The sequence below is a fragment of the Ambystoma mexicanum genome, chromosome 9 (assembly GCF_040938575.1).
Source record: "Ambystoma mexicanum isolate Mex_15411 chromosome 9, UKY_AmexF1_1, whole genome shotgun sequence".
Taxonomy (NCBI): Eukaryota; Metazoa; Chordata; class Amphibia; order Caudata; family Ambystomatidae; genus Ambystoma; species Ambystoma mexicanum.
Genome location: NC_090931.1, coordinates 274,781,487 through 274,807,917, shown reverse-complemented (window position 1 = coordinate 274,807,917; position 26,431 = coordinate 274,781,487). Strand labels below are relative to the sequence as shown.

Sequence of the window (26,431 nt, the reverse complement as noted above, 5' to 3'; positions counted from 1 at the left end):
TGGTTAAAGAAAGTGGTACGTGCCTGTGAGTGCACGCATGGTGAGTTAAGGGAGTGACTGGGGTTAAAGGTAAGAGTAGGTGTGAGTGAGCCAGTGAATAAGGTGAATGAGAGTCAAAGAAGGATGACAGAAGGAGGGGCGGAGTGTACAGTGGGAGGAGGGGGGAGTGGAGATAACATGCATACATTTTTACAGACAATGGTTATTAATTCTGAGGGGATGATGCACACAAGCAGACACTGTGCTTGGGCTACAGGAACCTTGAACCAAATGGTGTTCTCCAGGCCAATTCAAGGCAAAGGATGGCTGGACACAACAGTACGGTATCAGTTTCTTTGTGAATGCCATTGTACAAGATGGAGACAGCTAGACAAGAGTCCCAGTAACTTTTTTGGCATAGAAATCGGCTGATAGGTCTGTATGGAGTGAAAAGGTCTTTCATTTTACAGAAAATGAAAGACAGATTTAGAAAGACTGCTCTGAGAACGCTCAGAGCGGTCTTTCTAGTTCGGTACTGTCAGAGGCTGACAGGCAGACTGGGATGGGCAGGGGAAGATGATTGTAAGTGTTTGTATGTGTGTCAGTGTGTATGCTATGGGGTAGTGTTTGTAGTGGGGAGGGGACCAGGGAGATGGTGTGTGTCTGCTGTGTGTATTTCTATGTGAGGCACGGTTCCGGCCGGGGAACAGGTTAAATGGGGGTTCAATGCTGAAACCCCCAGATTTCAGAGGGCAGGACGGGGTAGCAGGTTGGGGGAAGAAATTAAGTATTTAGAATATAAAAGGCTGCACCGCATCAGACAAAGAAAAAATAAAATTAGCTTTTTTGTGTACAGCCTTTAATATATGAGATTATCACATAGAACTGACAAGTCAACACTGAATGGCCTATATTTACCTTCTTGATAGCAGACATTTCACAGGTATTCTCTTGTACTCTGGTAAGACATTCGGCATGGAGCTTAATGACATTCACTCAAAATTAATACATTGTGGCCCTAGAATCCTTGCTTGAGGTCTGTGAAATCAACTTTGGAAGATAAAAAAAACCTATATGCAGAAGAAAATATCTTTATAGACTAAGCTGAAATATCAAAGTAGAGGCAAAGTAAGTTAAAGCAGGAAATGGATCTCCAACTATAAACTGTCTCCAAAGTAAAATCTGCCTCTTTAAAGAACCTGGCCATTCACTCAGATTTGTGTTGAATTTATTTTAGAACCTTGATGGCATTTACAATAATTTAAGAAGCTATCACAGAATCCCAAACCTTTCTTATTTTAGCACAATTTCACATATCCCTTTCTACTGTGAGGTACTCATGCAGAGCCAATCACATTCTATGCGCTTGAAACAAACAATTAGGAACTAGATGAGCTCATGCTTTGCAAATTTCAAAAACAAACATTTCAAACGTGCCTTCTAATCTAGTTGACTTCCAAATAACAGGCACGTATTTTGTCATTAAAATGCATACCTACCAGATTAATGAATCAGAGTCCGACAGTTGGTATATACATTGGAGCAGAGACAGCTTCTTGATTAAGGTTCAGTATCTGAACAAGGCAAATTCAGTATCTGAGCAAGGCAAATTTATACTTGCTTATATGTTCCCTCCCTGGTCTTTGATGCACTCAATCAGCAAAAGACAAGGACGACACAACTTTTTAGAATCAATCGTTTGAGTGAAATATGTTAAGTAGCTAAAAATGAGACCAGTTTATATATTCCATAATGACTTATTGTCGCCACAGTGCAGAAGGTAGATTGGTTTTCAAAAGCACATTTTAAAAAGGTACACTAACATTGCTCAAACTATTTTTACTCTTGATACATGTTCACATATTAAAGTTATTACACGAGATGAGACATCTGCCCGTAGAAGAATCTGTTTCACTGAGCATGTTCAATAGATTACAGCAACACACCTGCCTCTCTTTGGTAAGGATTGTATTTGTATTTTTTGTGTTTATATAGCGCTTTACTCCAAAGCGCTTCACATTATAACAAGATACATAAAAGATTATAACAGTAGAAGCAATTGATAAAACATGAGTCAAACGAACAAAACAGTGTGTAGAGCAATTAGCCTGTGAAGATAAACAGGTAAGCGTAAGAGGAAAAGAAGCAGGTAGGGAGAGTTAAGTAGAGAAAGATGTGAGAGGGGAGAGAGAGAGAGAGGTTTCAGGGTGGGGAATGGAGAAGAAGAGATTTCAAGGAAGCACGGAAAGAAGAAAAGATGGGGATGGAGCAGATAGAGAGCGGTAGGGAGTTCCAGTATAGGGGAGCTAGGAGCTGAAAGGAGCAAAAGCAAGAAGAGGCACATGGGGATGGGGTAACAGTAGGAAGAGGTCGGCAGAACGAAGGGAGCGCAAAGGGGTGTAGAATGATAGGAGAGAGGAGAGATAAGGGGGAGGAAGGTTGTGAAGAGATTTAAAGACAAGACAGAGGAAATTAAATTTAAGTTGGTAGTGAAAGGGAAGCCAGCCAAGGTAAGAAAGCGAAGAGGAAATGGAGTCGTGCGGAGCAAGGAGACAGAGGGTACGGATCGAGTGGTAGAGGGATTTGAGGGGGGCGAGATGAGAGGCAGGGAGTCCAAAAAGGGTAGAAGAACAATAGAAGAGGCGAGAGAAGATGAGGGAGGAGATTAAAAGGTTTAGTGGCATGCAAGGTGAGAGAGGAGCAGACTTTACGAATGTTAAAAAGGTGGTAGCGACAGGCGAGAGGTAAGCGATATGGTGGGAAAGGGAGAGGGAGGAGTCAAAGTTAATGCCTAGATTGCGAGCATGGGCAGAGATGGGAAGATTGGAGGAGGAAAGTGAATAAAAGGAGTAGGAGAGGGAGGGGGAAGAGTGTTGGAGGGAAAGAATAAGACTTCAGTCTTATCAGTGTTGAAAGAGAGAAAATGGGATGACCCAGTTTTCAATAGCGGTAAGACAAGAAGAGATTTTAAGGTGGAGGTCCGGAGTGAAGGAAGAGAAGGAAAGGAAGAGCTGGGTGTCATCAGAGTAGAAATGGTGAGAAATTCCGAAGGAAGAGATGATCGGGGCAAGAAGGGAGGTGTAAAGAGAAGAGATTGATTTTGTACATGCAATACTCAATGATAAATGGAGCATGAGGCACAAGGACAAGAAACGAAAAGTCAACGTTTAAAGAGAAATTAAGTTTTGAAGCATCCGCACACATCATGGACTTTGAAATCTATAATGTATACTGTGGTATATTGCCATTTACTCCATTTCATTTATAGGAGGAAATGAAAAATCTATTTGGAGCACACCCATACTATAGGGTTGCCAAACATGATAAGACAATAATATTTCAAATACAAAAAATGGTCCAGTTTGCATAGAGTATATGACTTATACAACATAGAGTTTTATTTTTAGGCATTTGAAAAAGACACAAATATTCAAGTCGATAACTTACTTAAGAAACAGCTGTGATTTGGCTTCCATTAGTTCAACACCATCACCTTCTTCGGGCTGAAGTGGCAAGCCAGCAAGAAGTGATACAACCGCTTCCATACTCGCTTGGTCCAAATCCCTGATTCAAGAAAATGTACTAGTCAGTTTGAGTGCAGGGAAACCACATTTGATGGTGCATTCAGGACAACTCTTCCAGGCACGCTTATAGAACACAATACAGACTCTAAAGGTCTAGCCCAACTGTGAACATATTATCCCTTTCCTGCTTTTATCTGCAGGGGTTTTCGAGTCATTTACCAGTTGCTCTCAGGCAGCTGAACCTAAGCGCGATGCACAAACGAGTGCCACTCTTAGGCTAGTGTACACAACACTCCGCTTCTCCAGCAGTCTGTAGACTGCAAACGACAATGGAGCCTTGGCCTTAAGGCAAGGGGGGGCATGGGAACGCTCAGTATGAGTGGTTGAGGAAAGGGAGTGGCTGGGACGCGTAGTGGATGGAGTGGTGCAGGGGTGACCCCCCCCCCCCCCAACCGCCAAAAATGAAGGGGGGGTGGAAGGAGTAGCAACCATGCAGGGGCAGCTTTTACCGGGCAGACTACTGCAACATCACTATTATAATTGCAACATCTAGATATCTAACCCATTTACCACATCAACTACTTTGATTTATTTACAGTGTCGACTAAATCTTAACCTTTTTTTTACATTCAGGTTTTTTCAGTTTCAAATGAATAGAACAATTCAACGACCACAACCATATCTCTGAAATCTGTCCGTAATTCATAGCATGTATTAAATTATATGGCTGAATGATCAACCTTTACAATAAATTCATATAATATATCAAATAAATTTGTTGTAAAGAACAATAATGTAAATTCATCAACATAGATTATAACAATAGAAGGAAAACATTTAATTTAATAAAAAAACAGCTGGAATATAAATTCATAATGCACAACATGTGAACCTAAAACATAAAACACAATCCTTCAAAGCCTATTGGACTCAGATCTTGTCTAAGAGGCCCATGTATTGAACAAACCGAACAATGACCACGGGAACAGTCACATGCTGACAACTAGAGTATACGGGAGGGAAAGCCCAAAATAAGCTCAGGACAGAGGGCTATCAGTAACAAAAGAACACAAAGGGGGGTTTTGTCCTGGCTGAGACAGTCAAAGCTAATTGCAATTTGTTGGGATGCAAATAAAATTTGATATGTATCTGAATCCCTGTTATAACTATTATTTAAACATATCCAGGGGAAAGATGGGAAAGCGTCCAGGAGAAAAAACATATCACAAGCTCTTAGTTAGTATAAATCTGGGAGTGTTTTTTATTTACTCTCCTCAGTCAAGTGTTCACTTTTACATAAACAGAAATTGCATAGACCCATACGTAGTGCGTGTGACACATTATGCGGTCAGCATATAAACAAAGCAGAAACAGATTGATGCATAACAATGCCATCAGGTGACATTCTTAGAGACAAAATTATGTACACGCAGCTTTCTTATCATATTTAGTACATTTTATGTTCTTCTCATTGAGCACCTTAAATGGATAACAGGTAAGTGGCACATATACCTCGATTTAATAAGACCAACAGAACATTTTGTTGCTCTACACAGGACCTTGATTAGGTCTAACAGAAGCCAGGCTAGAGGGTGACCAAAATGGATCTTATAGTCAACTGATAAATATGGATATACAAGTTCAAGTTGGAAGTTTTTGATGTCTTTAGCTAATTTCTTGTGCTTTTTATCCAGCGTGCTACTCAAATGTATCCATAGTTTTATTTATTTCTTTCAGTTTGTCACGGGCGTTTTCCAGACTTTCATCATTAAGGAATTTAGTTTCTTGTTCTTTAAGTTCTTTGGAGATATCTTGGTGTATTCTCCTGGCAGTGGTGATCGTGAGGACCATAAGGTCCCTGCTGCATTTAGTTGCAATTTTGCTAAAGCCAAGCATGTAGTCTTTGTCCTCTAGGAATAGGGCTGGTTCATTCCGTACTTGCAATCCCATGGGTACTAGGTTCGCTCTAAGATATTCTCTTAAGAAATGGCCGTGTACTTCCGTTCTAAAACAGCGTTTTTTAAGGTTGAGTAGGTCCTCGCCTGATGCTGTGGACGCTAAAATTTGTTGGGCGTCCTCAATATTGAAGAGGGTGGGTCCTTGAATGATCTCTAAGATCTGTTCTTCCGTAAAACTTAGAGTTTGATCCATAATGAGTTACTGGATCCAGTAAAGGTGAAGAGGCAGATAGAAATGACCAACAATAGTGGATGAGAATGAACCAGCCCTATTCCTAGAGGACAAAGACTACATGCTTGGCAATGACAAAGACTACATAACAATGGCCGCACGACTGCATCATACACTTTCACCAAGACCAATGTTGCCTTCACAGCTGATACTTTGGATATAACATTATGCATTATAGTGAACAAACATCTGAGATTCTCTAAACAGTACAAAACACACACTGAGTCTGAAAGTGCGCCTCACACCAAAAAATACATGCTCATGGGCACGTTTAAGTAAACACTCAAAGGTGTATTGAGAATATTTGCAAAACAAGTAACCATTTTTAAGTTTGCAAGCAAGCAGTCGACACGTGTTTCGAGCTTGGATCTTCTTCAGGGCTGTGTGCGAGTAATTCAATGACATAACATGAATTTCACCATGTCTACTATATGTATTTTATAAACATATTAGTATAATGTACACAGTGACATGTAATCATAAGACGAGTAAATAATAAACAGATAAGAAAGAAAGATCTTCATTAGTAAAGATATATTTAACAAATTAAGTAAAATGCAAAGTACATGTTTCATCTCCGATTACAATTGAGGGTGCGAGAAGAGGGTGGTGGCCTCAGAACAGTCTACACCGCTTTGCTTTGGGTGTCTGAGTTACAGATGACCAGTTAACATTTACTTTCTGCCCCTATCCTAAACAGAGTTTCCCTATCTATGAAACAAAAACTAAACATCAGTCTGTGTCGCGTTGTCATAAGTAGGCAAACTGTCATTGTGTCCAAAACATATCTGACCCTCAAACTTAAAAAAAAAATATATATATATATCCCTCAAACTTTAAAAAATATATATATATATATATATCTTGGTTTTAAATTGAGTAAAAAGTGTGCAAAAACCAAAGTATGTAAATTCAACAAAAACAATCTTTATATTCAGGAGATGGTTCCCATCCCCCTGAACTCTTTCAGGTAGAATATGGAAAGTGTTCAGTTCAGACAATAGTTCCTTAGGAGTGGTAGAAACGTCTCTTCACACAAAACTTCCTTAAAATGATGAAAAATGTATTTTCCAAACAATAGTAATTTTTTGAAAGAGTGGCAAAAGTATCTCTTGGCAGCTTAAGAAATAATGCTTCAATGCTTTCCTGGGGATGATGAAATTGCCTACGCCAAACAATGATTCGAAGGATAGCAAAAGTACCTCTTGGGCACTTAAGAAATTATTCTTTAATGCTTTCTTATGGATGATGGAATTGTTTTTTTTACAAACACTAACTCCCCAAGAACAGTAGAGATTTCTCTTCTACACAACAACTTCTTAAGGATGACAGAGTATCTTTTCAAAGCAGTGTTGGTTTGTATAAGAATAGCGCAAAGCGTCTCTTCTATTCAATGATTTATTAAAGAAGGCCTCTTGGTATACTCCCCTGCCAGGAATCGCTTTTCAAAAATGTATTTTCTGTTTGACAACTCTATATGGATTACCTGCTATACGCCCCTCCGGACCTTGAAAATCCGCTGGCATACTCTCCTGCCAGGCATCACCCCTTCCCCAAAGGATCACTGCATTATGTACTCTTTCCACCATGGCCTTCCAACAATCTTTCAGTTCTCTTAGTATCTTAAGCCGGTCAAGTGGCACAGCGAGTAGAGCGCTCGCTTTGACATCGGTGCAGAGTCTGCTAACGCAGGTTCGAATCCCGGCGGGGCCAAACTCAGCCTTTCATCCTTCCAAGGTCGATAAATGAGCACCACACACCGTGGGTAATAATAAGCAGCGCTCAGATACCTGAGGGTTTGCAGCACTATATAAATGCCAAATTATTATTATTATTGAAGTACAATACAGTGGTCTTCCTTCACAGTCTATACTCTATTGGCTCCAGGTACACTTGTTCCAACTTCACCCATATTTGTATCCCTTATATGGAGACTTCTTCAAGTTTTGATTGTTAGCATTTATTAGCATATGGCAATACTTGTTCCAATCGCCCCTATATTGACTTATGTATATGTGAAGATTTGTACAGTTCTTGCCTCTCAATTACTTTATGCCTGTTTGCTCATGACAACATCTACTCCAGCTTTCCCCATATTGACGTCTCATATACGGAGACATGGGTAAATTCAGTCTTTGAATATCACTTATTTGATATTTAAAGTGATTTCCCCATTATTACGTGCGTTGCATCTAGATAGAAATGTGAAGGTCAGCATGTACCGCACCTAGATGTATTCCCATAATTGCAAGGACAGCAATGACAACTAACCAACCAACAATTTCATCCCTCTGCATACACCTCTCAAACTCTAACCAAACACAACCACAAGCCTAAAACGCAGCAATCCGCACAAACTTCACAATGATGCAACAACAAAACAAACCACACAGACTTGCACAACAGCACACAACGATTACAGACCGTAAAACACCCCAAGCCCAGCCAACGGACCCACCGGGCTGAGGTTGCCAACAGCACATCACTGCTCTCTTACACTTTTCCAGCTTACTCCCACTAACCCACCCCCTCTCCTCCCCTTTTTCAGAGCCGCCAGAGCGCCAGGGGACAATTTCGGTGGTGATAGTGCACGGTACAAATGTCCTTTAACATTAACATTATTAATTCACCTGTCAGCATGCCCCGGGACTCCCGATGCTCCTGCGCAGACTCATCAGTATTCTCTTGAGTGTCAGACCTGTGGCGTAGAGCTGCAGTGATGCCCGTGCCTCAGAGCAGCGTTCCCCGCTTAGCAAACCCTCTTGCGGTGCTTCCGCCAGCCTCTCCGTTATCCGCTGATGGAACTTCTGCCTTTCACCGTGGCTGTCTCTCCACTGCTGCCGGTTAGATTAAGGCTCCTCTGCAGTGCCCGCTCTGCTTCTCTCTGCCTCTCACCTTCTCCATTCGTGTGTGTCTGACTTCGGTTCTGTTTCCCGCTGCACATGCTCTGCATCCCTCTTCTCCTACTTGACTGCTCTCAGGTAAAGGGACACCATTTCTAAACATGCTGCTCAGCTGATTGACATTACAACCATTAGTCTGCCACTGATGGTTTGTCTGCTCCACATTAACTCCTTTTTCCTCTTCCTTGCCCCAATACCAAAGGTCTTATGGGAGTTGTAGTGCAAAGGAGCTTGAACCTTTTGGAGGTATTTTGTTTTAGGTTTTTGTTCACATCAAAATCAATATTAACAGATTATGTGAAGTAAGCATTATGTGCATATGAAGTGTGAATGATATCCTGCCTGGGGTGTTTAGAAAAAAAAGGTTTTAGGGTTTTATCACTGAAAAGATTAATATAAACATGCCATCAGGAAACTAGGTATTATAGGGTCATCTTCAAAATGAATGGAATAATGCAGCATCTCTCCTGACGGGGTCAACACATCTCCCAGACAGCCATCTCCTCCAATGTAATCCTCCCTCAAAATACCATCCCCAGGGTGAGGATCAGATAGTGGCCGTCATCCCCTGGCCACATGGGAGGACAGTTTAGGTTGGGGATCAGTGAGTACTCCAGATTCATCACAAAAGACATTACTTGATTTAAGTGTACTTTATAATTGTTAGTTCTCAAATTATACTCATGATCCTAAATTCATGCTGATAGATAATTTGAATGCTGTTATGTGTTGCAGCACCAGAGATTCTAAATAGTTTGTTCAAATGAATAAACCGCGGGAATCCAAGCTATCTGGAAGCATGTGTAGAGAATGAGTCCTGGCCTCTAAGGTACTCCTATTGGAGTATAGACATCCTGTAAGGATATTATAAACTCACAGGACAATGAATTCAACGTGAATATGCATTCAAGATGAATCCATATAACAGATTAACATTGGAATAGAGCTATATTATGGTGTCTGCAAGCATATTATGACAAGTGACCACCACAGTGAGTTGCATATGGATGTATTCCCCAAAATAAAGGATAGTCTGTCAAATTAGCAAGCAACACCCTGCTCGACTATAGTCACAGTTCCCACGGCAAACTGTAGTGAACCAAGACTCTGGCTTAACTAAGCTGACAGAGTGTTGGAGAGACATCACATGATTTAGACTGAAACATTTGTAAGAAAGCAAATTAATTTGGATGTAAAATAAAACATGGCATTTGTGCCAGAAATATGGCTTGAGAATCACAAGATAACAATAGTCACACTATATGCAACACCCAAAGAGTCAAACACTAAGTATAACAAAATATTTGTACTTAATTGAGACATAACTCATGTGACTGCGGCATATTAACAGATTCAAATTGTGCAGATATGCTTTGCACATGGTCATATGCTGCCAAGAATTAAGAGAATAAGAAAAAGATATAACCACCACATGTCTTGATTATTACAGGTTAATAAATACATGTAATTCATGATCTTTATTTACACCATCTTTGATGGCTTTTAATTTAAAAATAAGTCTCTGCCTTTTTTTTGTCTCATTGCAGTACGTCTATCGTCGTACATTGCTTCTCGATTACATTTTTTTAACCCAAAAAACCTGATCTGATTTATATCCTGTGTGAAGGCATCTTGGATAAGACACAGACAGCAGATTCTGAAAGAAAGTTTATTAACTTAAAAGTCAGTATGGAAATATGCCTATTTTGCCTTGTCCTATGGTGGTTTTCTCTACCAAACCTAACTTAAGGAAAGTCAAAGTCCAAAAGTTAAACTTAGGAATCTGTGTCCAAAACCTTTACTTGCCCTCACAACTAATCTATCCAATGTGTAGGGATGGCAGATACCAACAAAACATTGTTCAACATGAAGTTCAGACCTCTGTCCAGCTCACAGCGTTCTTTCAGCTCGATTCCCTAAGTATACAGCACTGCAAATAAATGTCTCAGTATTGCCTCGAGTTCCGATATAAAGTTAACCAATACTCAGGTAGGGGGCGGCGGGGGAAGGGGGTCCCTTCCCCAAGTTCAAAAGCACAGTTCTAACGACAAAAGTACATTAAACCCTCAGGGTTTCCTTCCCCAAGATTTGCTTCCAATATGTAAATATATTGCCAGCTTTCTTAAAGGTCTGCACCACACTTGGGCCCTCTGCTTGTAGTTTGTCTTGGTATAACAATATAATATGGCAGACAGTTATAGTTCAAACATATTTTAGAGTTCATCTCCAAGTTCCATTCATTCTGGAGCCCAAAGTATTATTGGTTCACTTGTATAAAATGCCCTTGTGATTGTTAAACTTCTGTTTAAAGTTAACTTATAAGTTCAAATAGAAATTGTGCTTGTAAAGTTGCATTCACAAAAAAGTATTTTGGTACGGCTGTAATAAAAATCAAAGTTTTGCGCGGTGAAAAGGTACGCACATATCAATTGCGACAGTAGTGCTGTAAAAGGGGAGGGGGCTCCTTTTAATAGTCATACACGTCAAACCTAAAATAAAATTAACTTGCATATAAAATAAATGCAGGGGCACAGGTAAGTATAACCAAACTTAGGGGTAGGTTGAAAGTCTGTAAATGGGCCTTACAGCATGCTTTTGCAGAAAACGTGTTAGTTTTTTTTATTCATCTGCAACAAAGCTGCAGTGGCTGGTAATACCTTGCAGGTCCCACGATCCCAAGCTGGTGTGGTAAGAAGCAAACAATAGTTATTTTTTCGAGGTCACAGATTAGAACACATGGGTCCAGTCAACAGACAAGGGCGGGCATAACCATTTTATAATTCAAAATAATTTGCCAAATGCAATTTTTAGATGGACTCAAAAGAACCACGACAGTTTCAAATCACCCCTTAGTATTTTTCGCCTGGGAAGACAATCAAAGAGTTCTTAATAGGCAACATTTGTATAGTAGTATGTCTGTGGTTCAAGGCTCTGACAGTGCCATGTTAGAGTGTGTTTCTCATGAGAAGGAAGATGAGATGACCAGGACAGATGAATAAAGTTTGGCTGGTCATCTCAAATATTTCAATGAATTGTCATTATAATGTTGGAGGTTGGATTGCAGCGTCAAAAATTATAATTAAGGGCGGTGTGTGAAGGTTTGTGGACCCAATAACAGAACAATGTAATGTATTCTATATGGGTATAATGTGCAAGCACCAATCAGCTTGGTGTGGGGAGATTTTTTCATGTTACAAAGTTACTAATGTTAATTAGCTATATTTTTATAAATGTTTCAGATTTAGGAGCGGTTGACAGTGCCTTTTCACACAGTTCTGTTCCGCGATCTGTTTGAACATAGCTGCCCAAGCTTCATCTGTGCCCTGAATAAACCTGCGTTACTTTTTGCCTACGTACACTCCTATTTTGACTAGTTGTGTAATATTTTTGTTGGCAAGTCCCGAGGCAACCCCGACACACGGTTTTCATTTATGTCTATGGTGTTAAAAAAATGTAAAGATCTTCATTCAATTTTTCTTGGTGTAATGTTTCACTGTATAATGCTTTGAATAATGTGCCCAGTGCAAGATGTTCATAGTAATTAGCAAAGGTTTAATTCATTACATCTTGGTGTTATTAAGTCTCTGTATGGTACTCTTATAATGTGCCCGGTACTCGAAGACATTTGTTACAATTAAAGACAGTGTCATTCATTTTTCCTTGTTGGAAGCTTGTGAAAGCTGCCTTTGTAATGTACACAGCACTCAGACTTCTGATAATGTGCCTCTCGTGCATGCGAGCACTCCCATAGAAAGTATACATATTACTTCAAAGATTAATGAGCATTTCATTCAGAGACCTTCAACGTGACTTCTGCACATGACCATTCCAATACATAGTAATCCTCTGCGGAGTTTCAAACACTTGCACACCGGGTTTCCTTTCACATAGAAACTCAATGGTTACTTCTTTCAGCGTTTCCGCAGTGCGGAATTCTCTCCCATTGGTCCTCAACTTCAGGACTATCTGCCCCTCCGGCACTCCTGGGTCACCGCCTGATACCAGGAGAACGAGAACTGTGAACGCCACAAAAAGGAGCAGGCTCCAGGCAGGGCTCCCCTTTGAATGTTCGCTCCGTCCCATTGAGCCCCAGCACCAGAGCTGTATTCTAGGGAACCGTTGATGTGCTGCATGCACACAGCTTCCCACTGCTTTCTCTGGCCCCTTTGCTGCTGCCTCAACGCCACAGCTTGTCTTGGTTCACCCTCTCCTGCAACTAGCTTGAGCCTTTTATACACCTGCAGCCCCTTAACAGGCAGACACCCTATTGCAGACACACACAGCTTCCGCCAGAGAGACACTCACAGACATCCTCTGTCGTTCCCTCTCCCGGCTTGTGGACTCTCCACATAGTCGCCATTCTCTCTCCTATTGCCTCTTCTTCCATTAACGGTGGCACCCACTCTGAGGTCCTCCTTGACCTTTCCAGGGTCATCATTAATGTCTATCGGAATGGAACCATAATGATTCAGGGTTCTCAAGCCAACCTTCTTCTCTTCGACAGGCTCCTACCTCGCCTCTCAAATCTCATCTCCCCCCGTGGACAGTCTCCCTTGACTGCTGTGCCATCCTCCTCCGCACAAGTTCCCTTGCCTGCTGTGCCTTCCTGCTCCTCTGCACAGGCTCTGTTGGCTACTGTGCCCTACTCCTCCTCCTCCACCACCACACAGGCTCCCTTGCATACTGTGCCCTCCTCCTCCTCTTCTGCACAAGCTCCCTCTCCTTTCCTCACTGTCCCGGCTCCCTTGTCAGCCTTGGCTCCTCCGCGACCCTCCACTATCCCACTGGCTCTTCTGCCATCCTCTGGGGCAGAGGGGACCACTGTCCTCTGTGGCCCCCCACAGAAGTCATTCAAAGATGGTAAGCTGCTCCATATTGCCACGCTTAACTCTCGCTCTGTCAAACACTCGTCTGACATCGGCAACCTCCTTGAACTCCTGGATCGCCATCACAGAGAAATGGTTCAAGGACAGCTCTGTCACGAAAGTTGACATACTCCTCCCTGAAGGATACAAGATCCTCCCTGTGCCCAGGCCCAAGGGGACAGGAGGGGGAGTGGCCCTGATCTTCCCAGAATTGATACCTGTGTCCATCATCCCTACTCAGGCTTATTCCTCCTTCGAGTGCCTAGTCTGCAGGCTCTCACTCTCCTAAATGCTCTCTCCTTATAGCTGCCTTCTATCGGCCACCAGGACAGTCCACTCTCTACCACTCGGAATGCGCTGACCTGGCCTCCCTCTCTACTTTCCTGCTCCTCTCAACTCCTCCTGCTGGACTCTCCCGACTTCTCAGGACCCTTCCGCAAAGCAACCTATGCAATACTCTCCCCCTCTCTATCTTACCTTCTGGCTCTACACTCACAGCAGACTACACTTTGGATGTTTGTATCTCTACCGACATCCCTCCCTCCATCCCTCTCACTGCCACTCTCTTCTCTCATCACTCTTGAAGCTCTCCTCTTGCATCGGCACACTGTGCAGCCACTAGGTCTCAAAGTCACCAGACCCAAGAAAAGAGTGACTTGGGCTCTCTTTGCCTCAACCTACTCTCCGCCTCCTATTCCTGCGGCTGACACCCACCCTGAAACAGCCCTTGCTAACTTCAATCTCTCAATCTCGAACACCCTTGATACTCTTGACCCTGTCATGAGGGTCGGACGGAAGCCTTCCAAACCAAAAAGTGCAACTCTTGGTACGACTCCGATCTGGCTGCCCTTAAACCCAAGTGTGGAGTAGCTGAGCGGAAATGGAATTCGCCGGGCGGACCATCTGGCAAACTGGCCTGCAGCCTCCTTCAAAGGTAATATTGACTCTGCATCCACACCAAGAAAATAGACTTTATTCAAGCCTGCATCTCTGCGGTATCAAACACCACGGCCAAACTTTTCAAAGTCTGTAAGGAACTGGAAAATCCTGCATCAGCCTCCTCTTCTGTCACACTCAGCCGGGACCTTTGCCCGGCCCTGGCTACACACTTCACCGCAAAAACCCAAGGCATCCTTTCCTTTCACTCCTCCACACCACCTCATTCACCAACACCTCTGGAGCCTCCCTTGGCCCCTCCACCACTTCTCTCTAATCACTCCCTCATCCAAACAGGTGGACTCCTGCCACGCCAAAACCATTAAGAACATGGACTCTCTCGCTCCAGCCTTGGCTGAGCTCTGTAATCTCTTGCCACTGGAGTTTTCCCAACTTCTCTTAAGCACTCCCTTGTGCACCCTCTACTTAAGAAATCCTCTGCTGACCCCTCCATTCCGGCAAACTACCACCCTATCGCCATCAACCCTTTCCTGGGCAAACTCCTAGATAAGCTGGCTCTCTCAGCTCACCCTCCACGACCATCTGTCTGGCTTTAGAGCATTCAGAGGCACGGGAACTGCTCTTCTGAACACCTGTGAAGACCTGCTCTCAAATCTCGACACTAACACTCCCTCAGTACTCATTCTTCTTGACCTCTCCTCTGCCTTTGACACAGTAAACAACAACATCCTGATCGCACATCTGCATGACGCCCGGGGAATCACAGGTCAGGCTCCGACATGGTTAACCTCCTTGCTTTCCGCCCGCCCATTCCAGCTTGAACCTGGGTCCTTTCTTACTATCACTCTTTCAACCTGTGGTGTTCCACAAGTTTCTAACCTATCCCCCTGGTTCTTCAATGTCTACATGGCTGCCCATGCATGTGTGATTGCCACTTTCATCTCCAACTTCCAGTGTAATGCAGATGACACGCAACTCTCCTTCAGGCTACCCTCAGCCACCTCCTCTACCTCGCTCAAATCTGACTGTCCGCAATTCAGTCATGGTGTGCTGCAAACGACCTCTGCTTCAACGCCAGTAAGACAGAGGGTTTGCATTGGTACTCCTGCTCCCGCTTTCCTACTCGCACTCTGACCGGCATCTCTTGGCCCTGCGCCCACACCTACCTTCGAGGCAAAAAACCTTGGGGTCATCTTCAACTCCACTCTCTCCTTCTCCACTCACATTTCGGACATCTCTAAAAAGTCCAACTACCAGCTACACCTCCTCACAGGTACTCTTCCTTTTCTCACCTTCCCCCAGCAGCTCATGGTCTCCAGAGCCCTGGTTCTCTCAAGGCTGGACTACTGTAACAGCCTCTTTCAAACCTCCCTGCCTCTGCTCTGCACCCTCTGCAACTCATCCAGAACAGAACCGCAAGACTTATCCTTGGCATCAAGCCCAGGAACCGCATCTCACCAGTGCTGGAATCCCTCCACTGGCTCCCGATGGCTGCAAGGATCAAGTTCAAGACCCTCTGCATTGTCCACAAGGTTTTCTGGGGCCTGGGACCTACCAATCTGCAACGTTGCCTATCTAAATACTGTCCTTCCCGATCCCTACGCTCACTACCTCCAACCTTCTGTGAGTGAGCCAGTTCTCCAAGCAGAGATTCGGAGGGAGATCTTTATCCTCTGCAGGGGCCTTCCTCTGGAATAGCCTCCCTGTCGCACTCAGTCTTGAGCCGGATCTCCATAAGTTCTGGAAACTCCTTAAGACATTCCTCTTCTCCTCTTCTTTCTCTCTTCCTCTACCCTGCTAACCTTTCTCTCTGCTATAGCCCACTCTCCCTCCTTTTCCGCGCAGCTTGCTGACTGGCCGCCTGGTGTGCCTCAGTCTCACAGGTCACCAGCCCCCTCGCCAGTCCCCTCGCACTTGCCTCATTGTTACTGCACTTGATCAGTGACCAATGAGAGTGGCATCTCTCAGCACTTAGCCCAGCTTCTAACTAACTGGGCCCACTTGGTCCCCTCTCCCAACACCACCCCTACCCCCTGCACTTGTAACCCCCTCCCCTCTCCTGCACCTGTCTGCACACTTGACCAATCTGAATGTACCATGCCTTGAAGATCGTCTATCTGCTTTTCCCTTGTCTCCCCACCTGGCATGGTGGCGCCTCAATGCACTTTAACTGCAGAATCGTTGTCAGACCCATTTGCTGTTATTCACATCGTTAATTGTATTATATGCACTTGTTCCATGCACCCACTCTGCCTGAGCAGATTTGTATCATTCAGAAATTCAAGGGCTCTGAATGACTATTTCCCCCCCCTGGTTCCCTGCCGCCTTGAGTGCTTTGAAACACTTGCTTCATGTTTGGGTGCTTTACAAATGAACAATATCATACCAAGTGCTGTTGTACAATTAGCCCTGCCTGACCATCATAAAGGGGACATGCCTGACAGCTACTATTCTTAGCAGGCCTCTTCCTCGTCACAGTAGCAGAATGGTAAAAGCACCTAGTCCTCATTGCTCCTAGTTGCAGCTTCTTCATCCCAGGAGTTATAACAGTCATATACAAGGATGTCAGGGGAGTCGAGTCAAAATACTGCATTAACGAGGGAAAGGGTTGGGTTGATCAGTCATAGGAAAAGGAGGATACCATGTCCCTCCTAAAGGCATCCCACTCCCAGTACTCACAGACCTTTCACCCAGGTGATGCTCCCTCGCTTGTCCCCCCCCCCCACTTCCCCCAGGGTCAGAATCCAAAAGCAACAGCCTTTCCCTGGCCACCTGTGCAGATGATCCATGAGGAATAGGAGTGAGAATGCCCGCAGGTTTCTCCAAACTGACTGATGTTCTGTGAGCCAATGATTGGCTAATGGATTCTGAGAATTGTTTGTTTTATATCATGAAGGTGCTCACGCATTCTGAAACGTAACTCGCCTTTCGTGCTGCCAATATGAAATGTACTGCACACACAGATAATACAGCATACAACAGATATGCAGTTCAAAAACCCTTATATGCAAATTGTTTTGTTGTTGTAAACCTCATATTGAGAGATCATGTTCAAGGCAAAGTGCTAAAATTACATGTTCCACATTTGAAGGACCCGGCCACATGCCTACCTTAACCTATCAATAGGAAGGTTCTGGAAACTAGGACTGGTAAAATTGCCAAATTCTGGGCCTTGGTCGGGACCATTGTGAATTTGTCTGATGTAGTCTAAGATATTTATTTAGGTTTAAAACATTCCAATATTTATTAAGTATGTTATAGATCTCATGATTCTGTACAGAAAATGTGGTGACAAAAAACAAAATAACCGATTCCCAACATTGGTATGCTTTGGGTGTTACCAGAGTTCTTCTATCCGCTACTTTGGCTTTAAGCTTTGCTGTATCTTGTGGTCAATAGGCCCCTTGGCTTAAATCTGTCTGTTGTAGCATTTAGCTCACTTTCTAGATCTTGGGTGTTACTGCAATTACGTTTGGTGCGTAATATTTCTGCTTTTGGAATGTTGCTGATCACATTGATTTTGTGTCCACTTAAAGTTTTTGGTGACGATGTGGCTGTTCGTAACACTGATCTCCAGGTCCAAGAAAGTGATACTGGTTTGACTGTAGGTGCATGCAAGTTATATTGCAAATTGACTTTCATTAAGCTTTTTCATACAAGTCTGTTACTCTGCAATATTGACTGTCCAGATGACATAAATATCATTGCAACGCTTACAAAGTAGGACATGCTTTTCAGAACCATCCAGACTGGGAACCAGTGCATAGGTTTTTTCACATTCTGCCATAAACAAATTTGCCAATGTGCGAATTTGGCTCTCGTTGCTACTCCCTTTTTTTGGATAAAGTACTGTCCATTGAACAGAAAGTTGTTGAGTGCAAAACCTAGCATTTCAACAATCATTTCAGCAAACTGATAGCACAAAGCTTATTTTCCTTTCAACCAAACTTGTACTGTTGCTAGGGCTAGGTCATGTCTCGTTCTCGTATAAAAAGCCTTGACATCAAAGGTTACAAAATGATAGTATTACTGCCAAATAATGCCTTAAAGTGTTTAAAAAATATCTATAGAGTCCCTAATATAGAATTATAATTTAACAACTTCTCCCTGTAAATGTGTGTCAATGAATTTTGATATGGGTTCTGTTGCCCAACCAATGCCTGACATGATAGAGCTCATCTCTGGAATATGTTAATTTTAAAGGGTTAAAGGATGTGAGAATTGTTTGTGTACTTTTGGCAAAAAGTATATAGTTGGCCGTGCACGTAATTCTTCTGCAGTTAGATTATTGGTAAAGTATTTGTGTTTTTTTTACCGTTTGATCAAATCTTTAGTTACTCATGCAAAGAAAGTATCAATATGATTGTTTTCAGAACTATGGGGCAAGAATTTGGATTTCTTTTTCAGGTCACTTGGGAAAGGTAGGTCACATTCTATATCTAAATTTCCAAGTAGTGTGAAACCATCAATTTCTGGAGCTTCTTTGAGAGACAATAGTAGCCTTGTATCTTCCAATTCACCGAGTCTCATAGTAGGGGTGGGTTCTCGAACGCCATCCTCATTAGTCTTATGGAATTCTTTTATCATGGAAAAACGTTTTAAGTTTCAAATTCAAGGTGAATCTATATAGGTCGATGTAATGTCGATTGGTTGAAGGTGAGTGAATGCAAGACCCTTGTTAAGTTTGGATTTCACACTGTCGTTCAGAACATAAGACAAATTCATGATTAAATCTGGATGGTCATGCACAAGTTAATGATTGTAATTTCTTGACCTGGTGGTCATGCCATATTCTATTTTTCTTCTTTGACTTGCCTTTTGTACGTTTACTGGTGTATCTAATTCTTGGACTGGAGGTTTGGAGAATGTTACTCGTTGTGAGGTTTCTAGTCTCTAAAAGATTTGCTAATTTATGACATTAGATTTCATCAGCAAAATGAGTGTGCTTGTAATAATGGTGGATCCATCAGTTTGTGAAGTAGATGGTTCACCTTCACTACTGTCATTACTTTGACAATCTCAGCTAACAGGCAAAATGAGTGGGGTTTTATTGGTTGGACGGTACCTGGAATCATTTGTTTTGGAAGGTGTAAACCCTCCCCCTCTAACATCACGTTTATCCCAGAATTTCCAATTTAATTTCATCGTGATATTGTGCTATGCATCGATAAAGTATTTCAAAATATTTTCATTTGGCATCTGGTAAATCCATGCTGTAAATTATTTTCATGTAATGTAGCGATCTGTTCACTGGTTTTCCTAAGTAATTTGTCTGAGATTGTTTTGTGTTGATTCTCCTGGGATACAGCAAGCTAAATCGTGTAATGCCAGAGATGGCATGTATGGTTGCAGCCTTTGTGCTATAATTTCACCAAAAACCTGTTTTCTGCATTTATACGCAATAATTGGTATGAGGAGCATTTCCGCAGTCATTTAGAGAGTTTCAAAAATACTAGTATCAAATACTTATTGAGTGCAGAAATGGTACTAGAAGTATTACCAGTACAAAACTAGTTTCAAAGAACATATGGTTAATAACCTAACATCTCATTAAGTTTCTAAAAATAAACACAAATATTTTTTCAGTTGATGTTTAAAATTCTGCAGCATAGAGCTGTTTCTGATCGGCATTGGCAGATTATTCTATAGACCACAGCTCAAAGTCTGCATCATTTTTACCCTGTAAGATGTATTGTGGAACTTGCCAATCGCCAACAGATCTTTAGACAGATTTGAGAGTTCCGCTAGGCAATTTCTGAACCGTGTCTTGTGAGTACTCGGGCGCTAATCCGTTTCTTTTTTTCAAAATATGCGCGAGTACCCATTCTTGAATCATTGCTTCAAATGGTAACTAATCTAGATTTTGCCATGCATGTGAGATATGACTGAATACTTTTATACTAGAAATGGAGTGCACTACAAGGTTTTGCAGTGCTTGTAACTTGGAGATGGATTTCTTTGAGATGCCCAAATAGAGATACATGCACTGAAATCTTGAAGGTATGACTACCTGAACTAGGTCCTTCATATGTCGTACCCTCCAGTAGATGCTTACATCTGCTAATATTATAGAGATGGAAATGTGCGTTTCTTACTACCACATATACTTGCAGACCAAAAGGAGAGCTGGTTGTCAAATAAAACCCCCAGAATCTTGACCACCTCCACGGGAATAGGGATGGAGGGGGGCTCCCCAAACCGGAAGGCCATAGGGAGGGGAGGTTTAGCTGGGGAACAGAGGAACATGACTTACATCTTCACTTCATTTAAGCAAAGGACGTTGTCCTGCATTCATCCCTGCACCAACAGCAAACAGTTATCTACTTTACTACTCCCTTTCAGATTCCTGTAGAGGTCGACAAGTGTCATCAGCAAAAAGCAGACATTCAAGGATCCACCTATGATCTGAACCAACGCGTACATATCGATGTTAAACAACAGTGGGGACAATGCAGATCCTTGTGGGACCCAACAGGTGAGAGAATGGCTGAGTGAGATTAAATTTGCCAGCTGAACTCTTCTTCTTACCACTCAAGAAGGATTCCAGCTAAGTTAGTACTGATCTTGATCATTTGTTTTAAGGCATGGAGTAAGAATGTTATGGTTAACTGCATCAAACATTGGAGACAGATCCAACAAGATCAGTCAAGCTTGTGTGCCCCATCTTGAAGCTCTAAGCTTTAATAACTTATGCTTAACAAATAGAACTGTTCTCTCAGTGAGGGGCAGGGTTTGAAAGCCAGATTGTGCTCGGTCCAAAACCAAGCCACTTTGAAGAGGTTTTGAAAGTTGCCTCTCCTTCCTAAATTTTACTTAGCAAGGGAAGGTTAGATATGTGGCGGTAGTTCACAGGGTCTTCTGGATCCAGATGAGCCTTATTCAGCAATGGTTTAACTTGTGCCTCTTAATTTGTATGGGTAGATGCCTCTACGAAAAGAGGCATTAAAGACATTAGCCAAGTCTTTCGCCAGTAGCGGGATATGCCCTTTCATGAATTTGGCCGATCATCTAAGGATTAAGCTGTTGCTTTTAATTCTTGTACTCAATTTATTACATCTGCCCTTGATGTAAAATGAAAGCACTTAAAAGAAGAGGTTATATGGGATAAAATATCCTCTATACTATCAAAGGTTCTAGATTCGGTTGTAATGATCACACAAAGTTTGACAATCTTTGAAAGAAACCAAATCATCACAGAATAATTGGGTAGCACCATGATCTGCGCTGTGCAAGCATTTACCAGCAATGTGCATCCTGCAACACAGACAAACATTTCTAGCAGATAAGGGCTCAGTTCCTGAGCATATTCCTAATAGTATAACACATTACTTACCTCTCTGTAATGATCTTTCTGATGGATGTTCCTCCCAAAGATTCCTCATCTATGATATCCCTATTGCAGCGCATCTGTTCTCGGGGACCTTTTCCACCGCAAGGGTGCTCTGCGTCAGCTCCGTCCAACACCTCCACTTGAACTGCACAAGATAGAACCTCGGGCCAGTATATATATCGGTGCTGTGCCCCATTACCTCATTTCCACCCTTTTTCCCTTAGCATTCTCAAGAGGAGGGACCATAGAACCAATGGTGTACTGGCTTCCCACAAGAGGTGCTGGGAGGGCGATGAGAAATCTGTGAGAGGAGCATCCATCAGAAAAAACATAACCGAGAGGCAAGTAATTTGTTCTTCTAATGGATTCTTTCTTCCCACTGATTCCTCGTCTAGGACTCCCAAAAGCAATACGTAAACCTGGAGGAGGGCGGAAACAAGAACACCACCTAAACACCTATAGCAGAAAAATCTGGAGGACTGCCCTACCAAAACCAGCATCCTGACCAGAAAGAAAATCCAGGCATTAATGCTTAGCAAACATGCCCACGTTGCCACCTGCCAAATGTCCATGTCTGGGACTCTGCTCTGCAGACCAAAGGAGGCAATCACTCCCCTGGATGAATGAGCTCTGAGACCCTCTGGCACCTTACTCCCAGCTAGATGGTAGCATTCTGAGATGCAGAGAATGATCACCTGGGCAGAGTCTGCTTGATGACAGTCCTGCCAGCACGAGCAACAGTGTAACCAATAAAAAGCTGGTCATCTTTCCTAGCATCTATAGTATGCAAGACAGACCTACAGAGCCCATACCTGGTCCGGGCAATGCAATTGTTACTCTAGCTTGGAAGGGTGGTGGGTGGAAGAAAAAAACACGGGAAGATGGATCTTCTGAGAAAAATGGAAATTCGAGACAACCCTCAGCAGAAAGGTCGGCCTTATTCTCAATGTTACACCTTCTCCTTGGAAAAAAACAAATAGGGAGGTAAAACAGACAACGCATGAAGCTAACTCGCCAGTCTCGCAGAAGTGATGGCAACTAGGAAGATCACCTTGAGAATGAGCAATCTAGTAGAACATGAATACAGGGGCTCAAACTGCGCACCCATAAGAAACTTTAAAACCAAATTCAAATCCCACACCAGAACCACAAGCTGGCAGGGTGGAAACTGGTTACACAATCCCCACAAGAACTTAACACAGAAAAAGCAGTGAAGTAACCATTCACAGTGCCATTCTGCAGGCCCATCTGGGCCAAAGATAGCAGAATATCCAACACAAGGGGCAGAGGACAGGATGAAGGATCCATGTCCCTCCCCCGACACCAAGACGAAAATTTGGGCCACCTGCAGGCATAAATGGATTTCTTAGTGTGCCTCAGAGCTGAAAGGAGCACATTGACGATTTCGTCCGACAAGTCCAACTCCTTGTAGCTCAGCCTCTCAGTAGCCAAGCATGAAGGATCAGGCTTCTGAGGTTCGGATGGAGGACCTGCACCTCAGATTGGAAGAGCAAGTCCACTCTCCTCGTAAGGCGACAGGGAGGGCAAATGGACATGTCCAGAAACTGCAGATACCACGTTCTCTGTGCCCAGTCTGGGACGATCAGGATCATCGTGGTTCCGAACAGGCGTATTCTCCTGAGAACCAGCAGAATGACAGGGATCAGCAGCAACACATAAAGGAGGTCGAAAGTCCACTCTGCCATCAGTGCATTCCCCAAAGTTGCCCGACGAGGAAATTCCATGGAGCATAAAAACTCACACTTCCTGTTGGCACTGGAAGCGAAGAGGTCCACTTGAGGAGTTCCCCAAAAGGAGAAGATCTCCTCCAGAACTTCCTGACAGAGCTCCCACTTGTGAGAGGCTGGAGTCTGTCTGCTCAAGGCATCCGCTGTGACATTCTCTCATCAGCCAGATGAGCTGCTGTCACAGACACTGTTCTCCATAGCCCAGAACCACAGGCTCATTGCTTCTCTGCACAGAGGCAGGACCCCACGCCACCTTGTTTTTTGAGGTAGTGCAAGACCACTGTGTTATCAGTCAGAGTCAGTATAGTCTTGCGCTTCACAGAGGGGAACTCGAACTCCAGCAAGTTGATGTGTTCCCAAGACTCTACAGGAGACTACAGTCCGTTCACAGTCAGGTCTGACAGGTGAGCGCCTCAGCCAGTCAGAGATGAGTCTGTGACCACAGTCAACTGGGGCCAAGTTTGATGAAGCAATGCGCCCCATTGCAAGATGTCGCACACAGCCCACCATGCGAGATTCTGGGCCACCTGGTTTGAAACCTGTCGAAGGTCTGATATGTGGTCCTGGACCAATTGGCAACAGAGAAGTCACTGAAGTGATCTCATGCACAGCCTTGCCTCTAGCACTACAAGAATGCTGGAAGCCATGAAGCTCAGGAGGTGCAGGGAAGCTGAGGCCTGGACTTGTTCCAGCGATTGAAGGATATTGACCATCTGAAAGATGTTTGCCACTCGATACTCAGGCAGGAAAGCCCTGCCCAGGCGAATGTCCAAGACTACCCAGATGAATCAGACTTGGACAGCAAACCCTGAGACTTTTTGAAGTTCAGGGAAAACCCCAAAATGTGCAATAGAGTGCATGTGCAGGGTAGATGCTCCAACATTAGCGCTCGGGAGTGAGCTCAGACAAGCCAGTCCAGGTAGGGAAAGACACAGATGCCTTCTCTGCTGAGGCAAGCAGTTACCATTACCAGCAGCTTGGTGAAAACCCTGGGCGCCGATGAAAGACCAAACGGCAGGACCTTGAACTGGTAATGCTGTTGGTCCACTATGAACCTCAGGTACTTCCTGTGCTTCAGATGAATCGACACATGGAAGTAGGCACCCTGAAGGAAAAAGGAAACCAATCAGTCCTGCAGATCTAGGGCTTGCAGGATCTGGGCTAGAGTAACCATCTTGAACTTGTCATTGCATAAGAACAAGTTCAGCAGCCACAGAACCAAAATGGGGTGCAAGCCTTCATCCTTCGCACCAGAAAATAGGTGGAGCACCATCCACTTCCTCATTCTGAGCGTGGAACCAGTTTGATAGTGTTCTTCACCAGAAGCGGACTGACCTCTGCCACGAGGATGGGGTCCGGAGACCAGGGGAGTCTAGGGGACCGTGGTCCAAAGGTTGCTGGAGAAATGGGAGGCAATAACCCTGTTGGAATACCTGCAAGACCCAAGCGTCAGACGTGGTCCCTGACCATTCTGTACTGAACAAGGAGATCCCCCCCCCCCAACCCCGGAGGCATGTGGTAAAATGCATCACTGAGGTTGGGTGCCTTGGGGTGTGGCAAGGACCCGGGCTGCTGCTATGCCACCCCTATGGTCACTTCACCCCGTACCCCTTGGGAAGCGTCTGCCTCTTCCTGGAACAGACTGGCCTTGGCCTCTCGTCGGGGGAAGGGGGTGAAGGGGCAAATGCTGCTGCACCAGGACGTTGGTTGTGCAGAGGGTCTGTTGAACAGCAAGCCCCATGGACTTAGCTGTTGCCTTCAACGACAACCTTCTGGGGGGACGTCCACAGTCTTGGCTACAAAAAAGGTTCTGTCGAATGGCATCATGTGCAATAATCTATTTTGAACATTGTCCGCAAATCTGGACATATTTAGCCAGGAGGGGTGCCTAACCATGGTGCTGGTGGCCATTTCATTTATTTTTTGTATTTGTAAAACGTCTAAGCCTTAAGGCATCAAGGCGCTGTTGCAAGAACAGCTGCACACAGAGAAGAAACTTACGGCAATGCATTACAGGATTAAAAGTACAAGCATTCTCTTAACACTGGACGCATGAGGGGGCCAGGGTGTAGTAATATCGACAAATGACATTTCTGGCGAAATGCGAAGTTATTAAGCATTTTGGAAGGACCAGTAGGATTCCTCTGCTCTTAGATGGGGAGGGAGTTCCAAAGGTTTGCTGCCACCATGGGGTAGAGCCACCTCCTCCGGCTCTTTTTAAATTCAGTGGTGCTAGGCGAGGAGCGTGGACTGGCCTCATCAGTCTGGTGGCATTGGTTCTTACAATTTTTTGCGACAGGTACTTCAGGGCCTTGTTAGAAACACATTTGTGAGCGAGAGTGTTTTGAACATGATCCTTTCACGAATTGGAAGCCAGGGTGCCTCTCTTCTTGCTGCTGAAATGTGGTCTTGTTTCAAAATGTTGAGTACTGAGCGTAATTAATTTTTGCTAATGATCTGTTTAGATGATCACTTGGGCGATGGTAAGGCGGCTGGTGGGAGTGAGGAATTGCCTGGCTGCATTAATACGTTTGGCAGTGCAGACGGCTGAAGAAGTGATCGCATTCACTTGTTTGGTCAGAGAGAGGAAGGCATCCAGATGGAAGCCAAGCATTTCCACTGAGGCTGATACGAGTATGTGAATCCCATCAATTGTGAAGGAAGTGAATTGGGGGTTGAGCTTCTTCAGTGTCGCTGGTGATCCCACCAACAAGATATCTGTCTTATCGTCATTGAGGCATAGGTGGTTCATGGCCATCCAGGCCTGGATTGTCGAGTACATTTTATTAATGTTAAGGGAGTCGTCATAGCTACCCGATAGGGGAGGAGGATTTGGGGGTCATCGTCATAATTGGTGTAGGACAGGGCTCAAGGCGAGGGTACACGGGGGAGTCCACCGACTTTTATCAGAGGGTGGCCTCAGTCCTCTCCAGCTAAAATGAGAAACTTTGAATGTATGAATAAAGCCGCTCTCACGGGAAGTTGTCAGGTTTGC

General features: G+C 43.7%; 1 protein-coding gene across 9 annotated transcripts in view; it reads right to left on the bottom strand.

The window, feature by feature from the left end:
• Positions 1–26,431, bottom strand: part of NF1 (neurofibromin 1) — a 3,279,657-nt gene that overhangs the window by 1,708,856 nt on the left and 1,544,370 nt on the right. For all 9 annotated transcript variants that reach the window (XM_069614617.1, XM_069614618.1, XM_069614621.1 and 6 more), the window contains exon 24: positions 3,427–3,543. In XM_069614617.1, coding sequence (XP_069470718.1) covers positions 3,427–3,543 — 117 coding nt within the window. The remainder of the gene's footprint in view (positions 1–3,426; positions 3,544–26,431) is intronic.